Source organism: Parambassis ranga, chromosome 15 (assembly GCF_900634625.1).
Source record: "Parambassis ranga chromosome 15, fParRan2.1, whole genome shotgun sequence".
Taxonomy (NCBI): domain Eukaryota; kingdom Metazoa; phylum Chordata; class Actinopteri; family Ambassidae; genus Parambassis; species Parambassis ranga.
In genome coordinates, this window is record NC_041035.1 from 5259146 (window position 1) to 5273092 (window position 13947).

General features: G+C 44.1%; 1 protein-coding gene across 1 annotated transcript in view; it reads right to left on the reverse strand.

Moving 5' to 3' along the window:
- Window positions 1-1132: 1132 nt before the first annotated feature.
- The window catches only part of LOC114447628 (G patch domain-containing protein 8-like), a 46868-nt gene continuing 34053 nt past the window's right edge, over window positions 1133-13947 (reverse strand). The window contains exons 3-8 of the mRNA XM_028424016.1: window positions 10618-10754; window positions 8560-8687; window positions 5472-7000; window positions 4097-4532; window positions 3959-3990; window positions 1133-1243 (exon numbers count right to left, since the gene is read on the reverse strand). Coding sequence (XP_028279817.1) covers window positions 1133-1243; window positions 3959-3990; window positions 4097-4532; window positions 5472-7000; window positions 8560-8687; window positions 10618-10754 — 2373 coding nt within the window. The remainder of the gene's footprint in view (window positions 1244-3958; window positions 3991-4096; window positions 4533-5471; window positions 7001-8559; window positions 8688-10617; window positions 10755-13947) is intronic.

A 13947-nucleotide genomic window follows, 5' to 3' on the forward strand; every position in this document is an offset into this window, starting at 1 on the left:
TGTGCCTTCTGGAAACACACAGACACACACACACACAGATATGCACACTATGCATTAGCCGCAGTCCCAAAGCAAGCATGCGATCAGCTGAGGGAGTGGAGTGAGCTCAGGTTTATAGTCTTATTTTTCAATTTGAGTGATTAAAAAATTCTCTGAATGGGCTCTGTACCTTTTTTTTGTCTCTCTTGATATTTTTTGACACGAGGGAAATTACAGGGACTGTGTCGGTTAGAGACATCGATTCACAGATACGTTTGCTGATAATGGACTTTTTATGAAAGAAGTCAAAAGGAAAAACAATGACACGATATCAAGTTTACTGATTTATTTCCATTTTTCAGTCATTTTTTCCCTCAATGGGTTTACTAGATCTATTATATTAGCAGGGATAATATCTGTGAATATGAGTGTTCTTAAATTAGATTACACAAAAAAAAAAATCAGCTAAATATCAGATCTCAAGACATTTCAGGGTAAAATTGATTTCTGAAGATACCCAAGGATGGCCCTTTGATGAGCAGGATTTACTGTATGTACAACAGCTTAACAAGAGGTTCATTTACTAGCTAAAATAGCATCGGAGTACATGATACAAAAACTGTGCCTCATTCAACTGAGGGTTCTCTACAAAAATACATCTAATAACAGCATGTTCTTCTCTAATGTACACAGTTTTATCACAATAATAAATAAATCCTACGTTCATAGAGAACATAGGGGTTTTTAATCCCGGCTGCAAGGAGAGAGGACGTGTTGCACCGTTAAAGCGGCTTCACACTCAAAGAGTTTAGTGACACTTGGCTTCATGTACCTCAACGTAAGCGTCACCACGGAAATGGTGTGCTGAGGGTGCCGACCTCTGTGAAAGGCCGCAGATCATCCAACCAGTGTGAGCTCAGGCTTCTGGGATTGACGGTGATTTCTGACCCGCTCGCGGAAAAACTGCTTCTCGTAGTTTAATTTCCATGCGCATTGTTGTTTGTTTTTGTTTGTTTGCAATTGCTGCCTACACCGGAGTAATCTTCAGATGGATAGGCACTGCCAGTCATGGCCCAAAGCGATCGCAGACAGATGTTCAACTTCAGAGGAGTGGGAGGAAAACTATGGAAGTGAGGGAGTTACTCTGCTCGTCTCACATCGTTACTCCTTTACCGTTCACACCTCTGAAAAGCCTGAGCATAACGCTGTCAGCATTTATGAAGGTGTGCCGCAGCTGCCTGTTGTTAATTGTGACGGATTTCTTCTGCAGAGAGAATTAACGCTCAAACGAGGGAGATTGGAAGAATAAAAGCGGATCCACACTTACTCATATGTGGCTTTTGTTATAACCCTTTAGCTTTAAAGGAGAAATCCACCCTGAGGGACTGCGCAGATAGAAGACTTTGAACTTGAATGAAAGGATGTGACTGCACTTGAATTGTTTTGTCACGGACCACAGACTGGAAAATCACCTGTCAAACTGCAACAAGCAGCCAATGACCGACAACAGAAACAGGAGGGGAGCTAAAATAAAAGAAAAAATGCTTGTTCTGCGATTATCTGACAATCAAAACCTCATATCTTCCTACATCTCATGGCTGCTCTCAGTCTCGCTGGGACAAAATCACCCACTTTTGTGTTTTCAGCCCTAAATAGGGTGAGTCACTGAAGTTATCCAGCACTCTGGGATATTTTTAGTGCAGCTAGGGTGGAGTGAGATGGCAGAAAATCTAAGTCTAAAACGTCAAGTGTAAAAGGTCAGACGCTGGAGTCAGTTCATCAGAATCAAAAGAGCAAAGGCTTATTTCTAAACTCAACATTTTGTTCTGACGCTCAGCACTCGCACGCTGAAGATAACACTGCAGGAGATGGTCCGCTTGCAGTAAAAACACTGATGCACAACAATAGTATGTACTTAAAGTGTACTTTACTGGGTTTTCTTGCAGTTCAGTGTATTTAAAAAAAATCTTCAGAAAATTGGGCTTGAAAGCTAATTTAAAGCTACACGAACACCAAAGACATCATGCATTTTCATCCTTATAATTGCAATAATGCAGCCTTTTTAGTGCAGAATGTACAATCAGATGTTTGGATATGCTATGTTTGTAGGTAATGTAGCCTTGGGCTTCTAGCCTTAAGCAGAGAGAAGGAACATGCTACATATTTTTTGTGATAAGCTCAGTTCTTTCTAACTTCATACACACACACATATTGCTCACTCTCAACTAACGCTGACTCAAGGGCAACTCCCCAAGACCTGTAAACAAACTTTGATGTGTAAAATTAGCAGAGTTGCCCTTTAATACTGTAGTTTATTTAGCTGTAGCTCACAGTTAAAGCTGCCATTAGCTTCCAATTTCGGTAAGTGAACGCAGCACAACTGAAAGCAGAGACAAATTGATTTATTGTTTTGAATTTGTACATTCTAGAGGCGTCCGGGTTGAAGTAGCAGGAGTGTGTTTAATATTAATATTCTGATCTTTTCTTTAAGAAAACAGACTTCTGGCCTAGTCATGCAGGTCATCAGTTCTGTATGACCAGCAGCTGAGAGCCACAAGTTCAAGATTAGTGTGAATCATCGACTGCAGCGAAAGCTCTCGGGGGGGTGAGGGAAAAGAAATCCTGCATTTATTAGCACAGATTGAAGATATCTGGGTGAATTTGTCCTTTAAAGCACCCCCCCCCCCCAATCCCTCCCAGAAGAAAAAAAAATCAAGCAAATGATTGGTTTAAAATGCAAAACAGCAGCGTTGACTGATTTTTGCAGAGGGAAACGAGCCCAGCTGTGTATCCCCACCACGATCCCGCTGGCTGCACACCTGAGGCTCATTCCGAGCGGGGATTGCGGCTGATGAAGATAATTAGCCGTCTTTTCTTTCTCTCTCAGATGTGTGAATCAGTGCCGGAGTCTTTGGAAACGGGGTGATGAGGTTTTTACCGGAGGTTCGGCTTTAAGAAAGAGAAGTTTTGTTTTTCTACTTAAGTGTTCCTGAAATTGTTATCCCCCCCCAACCCCACCCACATTTCATCCTCAGCTGCGGGCGATGACGCATAAAAAGCTGCTCTCGCCCAGCTTGGGAAAATGTACTTTTTTAGAACAACACCTGTAAGGGAAGGACCGCTCGGTGATGATGATGATGAGGAGGGGGGTACAGAGAGGGAGGATGGAACGCCGCCGCTAACGGGTACGGACCAGGAGCTTCTAGGAGAGGGATTGGGGAAGAAGCATAGAAAGGCGGAGCAGGGAGAGGCGGCGGTGGAGGAGCGGGAGGTGGATTAAGCGTGAGAGGGGAAAGATGTGGGGAGAAAGAGGGAAGAAGGTGAGGGTAGGACGTGACGGGGAGGTGCGATGGAGGCGGAAGGAGAGAGAGGTGATGTTGGATGATGGTGTGATGGAAGGAGAATGAGGAGGAGGAGGATGAGGAGAGGGATGGCGGGAGGAGGAGAGGAGCGTGGAGGGGGATGCACGGCGGGGGGAGGTGATGAGCGAAGTGAGTCAACTTCTCTGGGTAAAGATGTTCAAAATCTATCTCCTTCCTCCTTTGTCTTTCTTTCTCCTTCCTCCTCACCCACTCTTTCTCCCACTCCTCCTGTAGAATCTTCCTCTCCAGCTGCTTCACCACCTCCTCCTCCTCCTCCTCCTGCTTCCTCCGCTCCCTCAGAAGTGCAGCATCTTCAGTTTTGGTGCTATTGTTATCAACAGCATTACCACAGTGATTACAATCATCGACATGATTACTGTTAAAATGATCACACTGACCGCTGTCAATACCGCCACCTCCGTTCCTGTCTCTCTGATGAATACCACTGCAGGTTCTGTAATCAATTCCCGAATCAGAGAGGTTGTTTTTGTGTGGAGTGAGGCACTGCGGTTTATCCTCCTCGCTCTGGACACTCTTATTTATCTGGTTGTAATCGCAGTCATTATTACATTGGCTTTCACTGGAGACTCTTGCATCCTTTGTGTGCTTGTTTTTACCTTGACAATGGTCAGCGTGAGCGTCATTAGTGCTACAGGTAAGAGAGCCTTCAGACAGTGCATCCACACGTGTGTCTGTGGCGTTCGTTCTAAGACAGTCCTCCGTCAGATGAGAACAAATGTCACTAACAGCATTACAAATCATAGTATCATTTCCTTTGTGGTCCTTCTCATCAGCCTGACTGTGGTCTGTTGGTGTGTCACAGGCGGGACAGTCACTGAGAGGTGTCTGTCCACTGCACGTCGCCTTTTCCTCGCCTCCTGTGCTGCCTTTTACGTCATCACAGCTGCAGTTGTCGGTGAATGTGTCGGGAGTGCTACAGCACTCAGGAGTGCTGCCACTGTCTGACAGTGTCCCGTTCTCGTGGGGTTCAGGTGTCTCTGTGAGGTCCTGAGGGCAAGAGGCCTCGCCCACGCCATCAGAGGCCGCACCGCCGACGACTCTCCTCGTCTGCCTCCTTCCCCTTTTCCGTTTCTTCCTCGGCGTTGAATCAGTTTCCGGCAGACCTCTCTTCCTCTGGCTGGCTGCTGCTGCTGCTCCATTCTGCATCACTTCTTCCGAAAGCGCGTCAGCCTGTGCAGACAGGGTCATGTCTGCACAGGCTGATCTAATTCTCAGCTCTGTATCTGTCTGTTGTGAGGAGCAGCGTGGGGTCGGCCCTAACACGGGACTGCTGTGTCCTGCCACTATTGTTTGTCTTTGACTACACGCTGTTTCTCTAAAGGGAGCAGGGACAAGGCTAATCGCTGGATCGCATGCTGTTTCTCTGTGAGCTTCAGGAACAAGACAAATTTCTGCTGCGTCTCGACAGGGTAAAGGAACACTGCTAATCGCTAGGTTGCACACGTTTTCTTTCGCATCCCGAGCAGCTGTTATATCCGTCTTCCTCAGATTCCTCTGCTCTTCATCTCCCTGCCCGTCCTCCCTACCTGCTTGTGTATTTTTGTGCATCGCCCCCGTTTCTCTGTCATTCTGAGCAGGATCAGGTGTAATTGCAGGACAGCATGGCATCTCTGTATAGGACCCAGGGACGGGGCTAATCACTGAGTTACATGCTGCACCCCTGCAGTGGAGCTTTCTGAGCCCCTGGCCCCACCCGGAGGCTGATTGCTGGGATTGATGCTGGCTGGCCTCCCTTTTCACCTGCAGACACAGCTGGTTACACCGATTACACCGATTCACAGGAAGATTACTTAATAGCTCTCCTCTCTTCTCGTCATTTCTACCTGCCCTCTCTCGTTCCGTCTGATCTTCTCTTATCCTTCTCTCCTCTCCCCTCATCCTCTTTTCTTTCCCTCCTACCAGCCGATGTGCTGCAAGATTACTTAATAGCCCTTTTTCTCTGCTCTCCTCTTTTGCCGTGCCCTCTCTTTTCAGCCTCTCGTCTCCTTTCCCTTCAAATATCTGATTCGCACAAAGAGCACTTATTATTCGTCTTCCCCTTTCTGAGTCTTTTCTATTAGCCTCTTCTCCTCTTTTCCTCCTACCCCTCTTTCTCATTCCTCTCCTCACCCCTCCTCTCCTCTTCCTCCTCCTCCTCCCTGCGTTCTGAAGGCCTAGCGTCGGTGTGTGATGGCACTCCACGGAAACGGGAACAAATTTTAAAGCGCTTTCATCATGGCAGCCCGAGCGATCCGGAACTGCGGCGCTGCCGCTACAATGGGCTACAAGTTCCATAGGATTTCCTGCCAGTCCTCCTTCGTCTTCTTCCCTTTCATCTATCTTCACCTCCCTTCCTCCCTCTGTATCTTCCTGCCTCTGTTGGCAGTCGGGTTGTTTGATCACAGATGGCTTTATTCTCTCCCTCCTTTCCACCAGCCCTTCTTTCTTTTCTTCACCCCCTTCCCTGGCCCTGTTGTGAGCTCTGAAGTCATACAGGAGAGGATTGACGCTGTAAGAAATGGAGGGCGAAGTCTTGGTGTAGCTGACCATCTCTGTCGGCCAGAGGAGAACCCTGCTACCATCTCGGCTCAGGACTTGACAGAATGGCTCTTTGGGACGACTCCGAGGCGCCGGAGTTGATTCTTTAGCCTCAGTGGACAGAGATGAGTTTGATTCTTTGGGCTGTGTTTGAGTTGAAGACTCTTTGGTCTCATTTAAATCACTAGAAACTGGTTTTGTAGTTTCTTTTGTACCTGTCAGCTCTTGGGATGTATGATTTCTGCAAGCTGAATCTGGGCTTACACTGTCAGAACTCCCGCTGTTTAAATAAAAATGAGCTCCAGTCCCACTTACGCTGCCAACTTCAGCTCCAGTCCCATTGTCCTTGCATAAGGAGAGCTGGGCTCCTTTCCCACTGATAATCGAGTCCTCAACTCCGATCACATTGCGATTACATAAAGGAACCTGGGCTTCAGGCCCACAGAATCCCGCAGTTCCTCTCTCAGTAGACACAATGGCTCCAGCTTTAGAGTGCTGGATTGCAGCTTTGCTGTCCAAACTGCACTGGTTTCCAGTATCCCAGTGATCCACACTTACAACACCCTCATCTGCAGATTGTGGAGATTTGAGCTGCTGATCTGCAGCTTTCTCTCCCAGATTTTTGGCCTCCTGCTTCCCTGACACATCTGAGCCCTGTCCGGCTTGGATGAAGACGGCTGCCGATTGGTGCAGGAGGACGCAGCTCCTTTTGGGCAGCGAGAAGGACACGGGGCGGACTCTGGATTGGACGTCTGAAGCTCCGCGCGCTGCTCTGCTACTGTTGATGCCGGCGGTGTTAGTAATGGTGGGTGTGGTGAAGCCGGGGGCAGTAGTTTTGTTGAAGATGGAGGAAGTAGGGGCTAGGTTGGTGGCAGATGTTGGCATGTTATTAGGTGTAATGGGGTTGTTTAAATAACACTGAGCCCATGGGAGCTTGTTAACAGGGCTGCTTTTGATAGAGCTGTTCAGGTGATTGTAGTCCAGATGGGGGTTGTTGAGGATGGGGGTATCAGCAGCACGGGCACTTGTGTCCATTTTGTTGCAGGCCCACTGTGCGTTGCTCAGGGTTTCCAGTGTGGGGTCCAGCGGAAGGAAGGGCTGGATCCGAGAGGTTTCAGCTTCTAGATTGAAGAGAGAGCCAGATGAATTACAAGAGCTGACACTGGTTACATTTACATGCCGACTATAACGGGATTAACTGCCTAACCTGACTATAAAGAGCAGAGTAGGAAGGGAAACATGTAGAAGAATAGCATTCATTTTTTTAAGACTTCCCATACAGTAAGCTCCTTATGCATTTATTCAGCGTTCTGGCTCCTCACCATTACTCTTTTGTTGCTTTCAACACATCTGACTGTGATTTATGAGTGTGGGATGGACTTAAGGAAAAATATAAGCACAGAGTTGAATGTGTGTCTCTCTTAGAGGAAAAAATAGATTAAAGCTTTTATTTCAACATGTAATAACCATTTTTGTGCGACCACTTTGGAGCAGACAGACATCGGTCTATCTGTACCTTGGTCTGGTGAATGCTGAATTTAGACAATAATTTCCTGAGTGAAGTTTTTAAGATGACTCATAACTTTAGAAGTAATCCATAAAGTGCCTTCTTCCCACACCAGAAACCCCATTTGTTAAATATTTTATTTAAGTTTTCGAAGGGAAGCCTTTTTTACTGCTCCTTTTCTAAATGCATTTAGCACTCGGAGAGGTTCAATTGAACTGTTGTTGCTGAACTTTTATGCCGGGTTCAACTTTAAAATGAGAAAAGAAAACTTTAGTGGGTACGAAACTGATCTGTTTTTAGAACAGACAGGGTGACAATTGATTGTTTTCTTTCCTCACAGGAAGGCTGCTCCCATAGTCCATGTTACGCTTTCTGTATTTCTTAAAAATGCATCTAATCCACATGAGATGGACTAAGGAAATCAGATATCACCTCGTGATTCAGAGAAAATTCACGCTGAATGACAGATTTTCCTGGAAAGTATAACTTCAAAGTAATATTTTTATGTATCTGGCTGTCTGGCAGTTTGTGAAGGGTTAAATGTTAAGCTGTTGATTTAACTTCGTCGAGTAAAACTGTGTTACACTATGATAATATTCAGTCTGCCATCATCTGATGTCTGACACATGTTTTTTGTGTGTGGATGCAATGACTTTTAACAATTCTTCTTATATTGACTAGAAAAATATCACTTAGTAGAAATGTTGAAATAAAAATCTCACTATGATCCTGCTGCCTTTCAAGATTAAAGAAGACTCCTCCATTTTCAACAGCAGGAATTTGTGTGTCATTTTCTTAAGTTGAACTCCGGGCAGAGAAACACCTTTGTCCATGTGTACTTCCAGTCCCCGAGGTTTCACCAAAATCACTGGTTTCAAAGGAGTTTTCATTCTGCCCCTATTGCCCCTAGCACATTTTCTCTTATGCCGTGTCGCACCTCTTCCTATGACCTCCACTGTGTGTGTGTTACTTCACAACTTATGCAGAGATATCGAGCTGTTAATGTCTTTTCCGAAGTCGATGAGGATGTTTCAGCATTTCCACACAGCAGACCACACTCTGTTTAATCCTTCCGTATCAAGAGTGATATCCTCATCACCAAAACCAAACACATACTCATAAAGTATTTACGCAGCACAGTACATGCCTTTTTAAGTGGATAAGAGCTCTTACTTGTTCCCAGCGTGGCGCTGCTTGGATGCATATCAGCCCAGCTCTGCACAAACTCTGGTCTGATTGACTGACTGGCTGGCTCAACCGCAACAGTGGTGGAGCGGAACATGGGACCAGAACCCGGAGCGCTGTGGAGAGGGCAGAGGAGGAAGATGGTGAAGATGGAAAAAAGCAGAAGAGAAATGACAGATAGAAATGAGTGAAGCCAAAAGGGGGCAAAGCAGAGAGCATAGGACAATAGTGAGGACACTTAATATAAATGTGGAAAGAACCCCAAGAAAGATGAAGATACGAGACGAATGTTGAGGAGGACAAGAGGAGAGTCGAGCTGAAATCCAGCTGAAAATCAATTTGGCCACGCTTCTCCTCCCTCTCTCTCTCTCTCGCTCTCTCTCTCTCCCTCCCTGCCAGGAGCCAAACTGCATTGTTGCAAATCTGAAAATGGCAGTGACAGCCGATACCGATACACGATTCTGTGTGCAGCGAGTGGGCTCAGTTGTACAAAACGTGATTGGTCAGAAACACTTCATCGCCATGCTGAAAAATCCCCATTTAAGCTCTACAAGATGCTTTTTATTGGTTGCTGTGCCAACGCTTATTGTCACCAAGGAGCTAGTTAGTGAGCTCTCATTCCTGTTTTATTTTTACTCATGTAAAATAGAGCGAAAACAAACATGTTCCTCGGTTCATGAAAAGCTTTTCAATCACGCAGAAAACTTTTAGTGAGCGCATTTGACGTTTGATCGTGTCTGCGGGCGCTATTTTCTGGCGGAGATGTACGCTGTCTTCGCAGGGGCGTCCTCAGGTTGTGACTTACAGCTTTGAGCTCAAATTGTGTATTGATGTGCTATTGCATGTATTTTAAGAAACAAGCTTCTCTGTGTGGCAGCTTGCCAGTTTAACCCTCCTTCACAACCATGCTTTCAGCAAGAAGCGGCCAAATCCACATCATCTGTTTTTGGACCTCACTGTTTGTTTATCGTTTGTCTTACAGATTTATTTATTTATTTCTTTTAAAGACAAACAGCACGTGAGCGTAAAACACTGTTTGGCAGCCCACTAGAAAGTCCCAGATGCCGGAGCTTCCCACTGACACACATGACTGATACGGGCCGGCAATATTAACACACTGCTGTAAAGTAGTGCTGAAAAACAACAACAAGGAAAAATGTTCCTGTAGCAGATTACTCATGCAGTCTGATGGGCATAATGCACTGCAGTGAAACAGAAATAATAATATATGTGTAGATCAACTATATCTTTATACATATTGCAGAATAGTGCAGGCTGGGAGGTAACTTCAGGAAAAAGAGGAGTAGTACTCCTGGCGGAATCTTCATGAAGTCGCTAAGTAGTTTTTAACATACCTTTCTGGACGGTTGATGTCATCATTATTACATCACAATGCAACTGTAATGACCCTGAACCTAAAAAACTGGCTACAAATCAGCATCAGCTCCAAAAACCCACTGTCAGCCAAGTTATATTGACTTCCAATCATGACTGCCTGCCAGGCTGTACCTCACAGGGACGCTTTGGTCCTCAGGGTCGGAGTCTGCTCAGGAATCCATCCATGGACACCATGGACAATCTCCATGTAGCTGCTTTGGTTTATTGAACACCTTAATAATGGCCTACTGGGACCTGTGAATATTATTAACGGCATTGTTTGCGGCTGATTTTCCTGCTGTGACGTGTCAGATTGCTGACTGTGAGGTGGTCAGTTTGGATAGTGTTTTATTTATGCTTTAAACATGCAGTAGATAAACAATATTAGTGTTGGTTTCTGACTGACGCATGAACATTTACTGCCATTGAAACTCCCTCCCTTGTACTGTATGTTTGTCTCTTTTGTTGCCATAGTTCCATGTCTGAAGCTGCTTGAGTATAAGGGGCACATGCAAAAGAAAAAAGTCCTTGAAGAGAAAATCCTCTCTTATTTTTTCTTTTTTCCATCAAAACGTCTGTACAGATCAATAATGTGCACATTGATTTGATTTTTGAAGTTCTATAAAATGCAAATAGGAGCTAACATGAGAAATCCTGCTAATCACTCACCACTCTCCTGTCCTCCTCTCTTCATGCTGGTGGGTTCTCCTTCGTGCTCTCTCCTCCTTCCTCTCCTCCCTGCGCCTCCTCTGCCTCCTGCAGGCCAGCGCTCTGTAGAACTCCCTCTGTTTCAGCTCCTTCAGACGCTGCAGGACAAACAGAGGTTTGATTTTTTTAGTAGTTGTATTATTTTAACAAGGTGATGCGAGAGGTCAGGCTGGTAAAACATTAAACTGATTTGAACCTAAATACGGTTCTGTTGATGCATGTGGGCGTCTGTCTGCTCTGCAATTCTTTATCTGCTCTGTGTGTAAGTATAAAGTGCGTGTGTGTGTCAGTTTGTATGTATTTATATGTGCTTACTAAGTCAGCCAGTGTCAGCTTTAGTACAGTCCAGACCAGCTTAATTCACTTACTGAGCTCTGTCTGCAAGCTGTCTGCAAACCGGAGATACTGATGTGTGATTTGTTTGCGTGTGTATGTGTGTGTCACAAATAATAATATAATAATATCCTGGTGGCTTTGCATCGCAGAAAGACAGATGACAACAGACAGACAGTCGGCGAGGCAGGCAGAATAACTGACAAATAGACAATCAGACAGAAATAGGCGGACAGATAAAACACAGAGGGACACTGAGACAGCCTGGAAGACGGATGCACTGGGGTTTGTTATGTATCCTCGGCATTTCATAGAAAGAGCATACATACAGTGTGAGAGGTGGACAAACTGACAGGAAACATCACTGTAATCCAAAGCAAGAACAACACAAACTACGAGTTTAAAAATAACTACAGAGATGAGTCAACACCTCTGTGACCAAACCAGAAGTGGGCATAACATATAAATGTGGGAACGGCTCACTTTATATTTGTTCACTGGATATTTATGAAATATAATTTTGGACAAGCCAAATCTGTGTTTAATAATTGATCAGAGAAAATATCAGACATGGTGTAAATGCTGTATGACCTTTCTTTAAATGTCATTTAAAGTGTTATTTTTATGCTACACAGCCGCAGTTATAATTGATCGACACGACTCTGACGTGCTGATGTCAATAATACAAGGAAATCCAGATGGTTTCAGCAGCTTTGACTCTACATTTGCTTCTACTTGTTGTCATAGTAAAGTGTCATTAATCACAATATTGATACACACTCTATTTATGTAATGCTGCCCACTGCCACTATCCATCAGCTCTCCTCTTCAGAACGCTGTGTACATCTTAAACTCACCTTTACTTTGCAAAGTAGCTTCTCATGTGTGAAATCACACGCTCACATGTTGTGCCAGGCTTTAAGCTTGTGTGTGTGTGTGTGTGTGCCGGCAGTTGTGGGTGTGTTTGGTAGTGACCATAGGTTGTAAATGATGAAGTAACACATCAGTATGCTATGTTGGCAGCACCTGAGCCTGCCTAACATGAAAAAATGGGAAAAATATTATGCACAGGCGGCCTGAACAGATGTAAAAGCAGCTATTGATAAGGTAAAAATACAATACAGTTATCATGAATAGGGGGGACATTATCTACAGAGACTCTGTCCCAGGCTGTAAACACGTTTATTTCTGCTGGACACTTTTAACATGGAGGTCTTTGGGGGATTGACTCATTTTTGGAGCCAGGATTGAGGTGATAAACAATATTTTTTTGAGTTGGCAAGATAATGCAAAGTGTGTAGTCACCAAATAATTCACTTCATTCATATTTTATATCGAGCTGACACTTCAGCCGCATGGACTTAAACAGTAATATATGTTTGTAGAGCTATAACAGTGAGATGTGACAATACTGCCGTGTGTGTTGACTTAACATGAAACGAATGAGCCATGGGCACTTAAACAGACCCTCCCCCTGTGTAGCAAATTAAAGAGCTTCGTTAATTATATTGTAAGTCTATACTGTAGGGTTTTGTGTGGCGTTTACTATGCAGCTGTCCATGTAAGTATTCATGGGAATAAAGAATGTTAGATCACTGTTGAGCACTGTGGATATGAAGTGTTTTATGGATTTGGAAAATCACTGAAAGAGGATTTGGCCCTTGATATGTTCGGTCCCTGGCCCTGTACTAAGTATTCATCCATGATCCAGGGTCACATTTGTGAAAATGTCCCTAATAAAATGAATCACTGGACAAAAACTCAACATGGAACGTAATACATGCATAATTTGAAGTGTTCCATCATTACACCAACAGATGTAAACACAGTGAGAGATGCCATTTTCACCTCATATATATATATTGTTTCTTCTTAGATCCAACGTACTGGAGCTAACACCGCAAATGATGTGTCACTTTCCTACTACTTAACACATCTCACCGCATACATTATACCTTCAGCAAGGAAGATGAAGAAGAAAAAAACCTCTTTAAGCAGCATAATGTAGGATAAACTGTGCATTTCTCAACCTGACTCGTTGCATCCGTTCCACCAGCAGACATCAAATGGCGGTGACGTATAGCCTTTCTGCAAAACCACTTCATTTCCGAAAAGATGATGGGACCGTGACTGACCGTGAACCAAAAGACGGACAGCTTAGCTCCGTGTGTGTGTGTGTGTGTGTGTGTGTGTGTGTGTGTGTGTGAGCCCTCTGAATATTACTGCCGAAAAATCCATTTCCTGCAAGTGTTGCAGTCTCGAACAATATGCCCTAAATGCTCTGCATTCTCAGGGAAACCTAATAACTCTGACACCCAGCTAACTGTGAAAAATATTATGCCTCTTTCATTGCTTGCAAAGTGAACAAATGATAATTGCAGCAAATGCATTCCTCCCAGCACCTATAATTTTGTAAACAGCTGCAAGTTCTCAGTCGCTGTCCTCCACCACGGAAACTCAAACTCTTCTTCTTTATGTTAGGATGAAAGGAGGAAAAAATGATTAGAGGCAGAGGATTGTTGCAGCAATGCAGACAAGTCTCCAATTATGAGCACACCGCTGATAACCTGTGTGTGTAGTATTGATTTTACACTAATATGATGATGCTGTATAGATTTACGAAAATGAGCGAAAGTCTTCAAATAGTTTGGTTTTTATCGTCTTTCTCATGGGCTGTGATAAGTATGAACCCGATATAACAACACTGTGTTTTATTTTATTATTACACTGGTTACACATACTCTGGAAAATCAATAGTTAACGGTCAAAAACAAGACGAGCGTATTAGTTTTTTGGCACATCCAGCAAATTAAATATCTCACTAGTCGTGTTATTTAATCAGATTTCTGCAAAAAAAAAATCAGTTTAAAAAATTCAATATGGCCACAAAGCAGTTGTATTTATTGATTTGCACGGTCGCACACAATAATCTTACACACCTTTGAGAGAAATATTGCT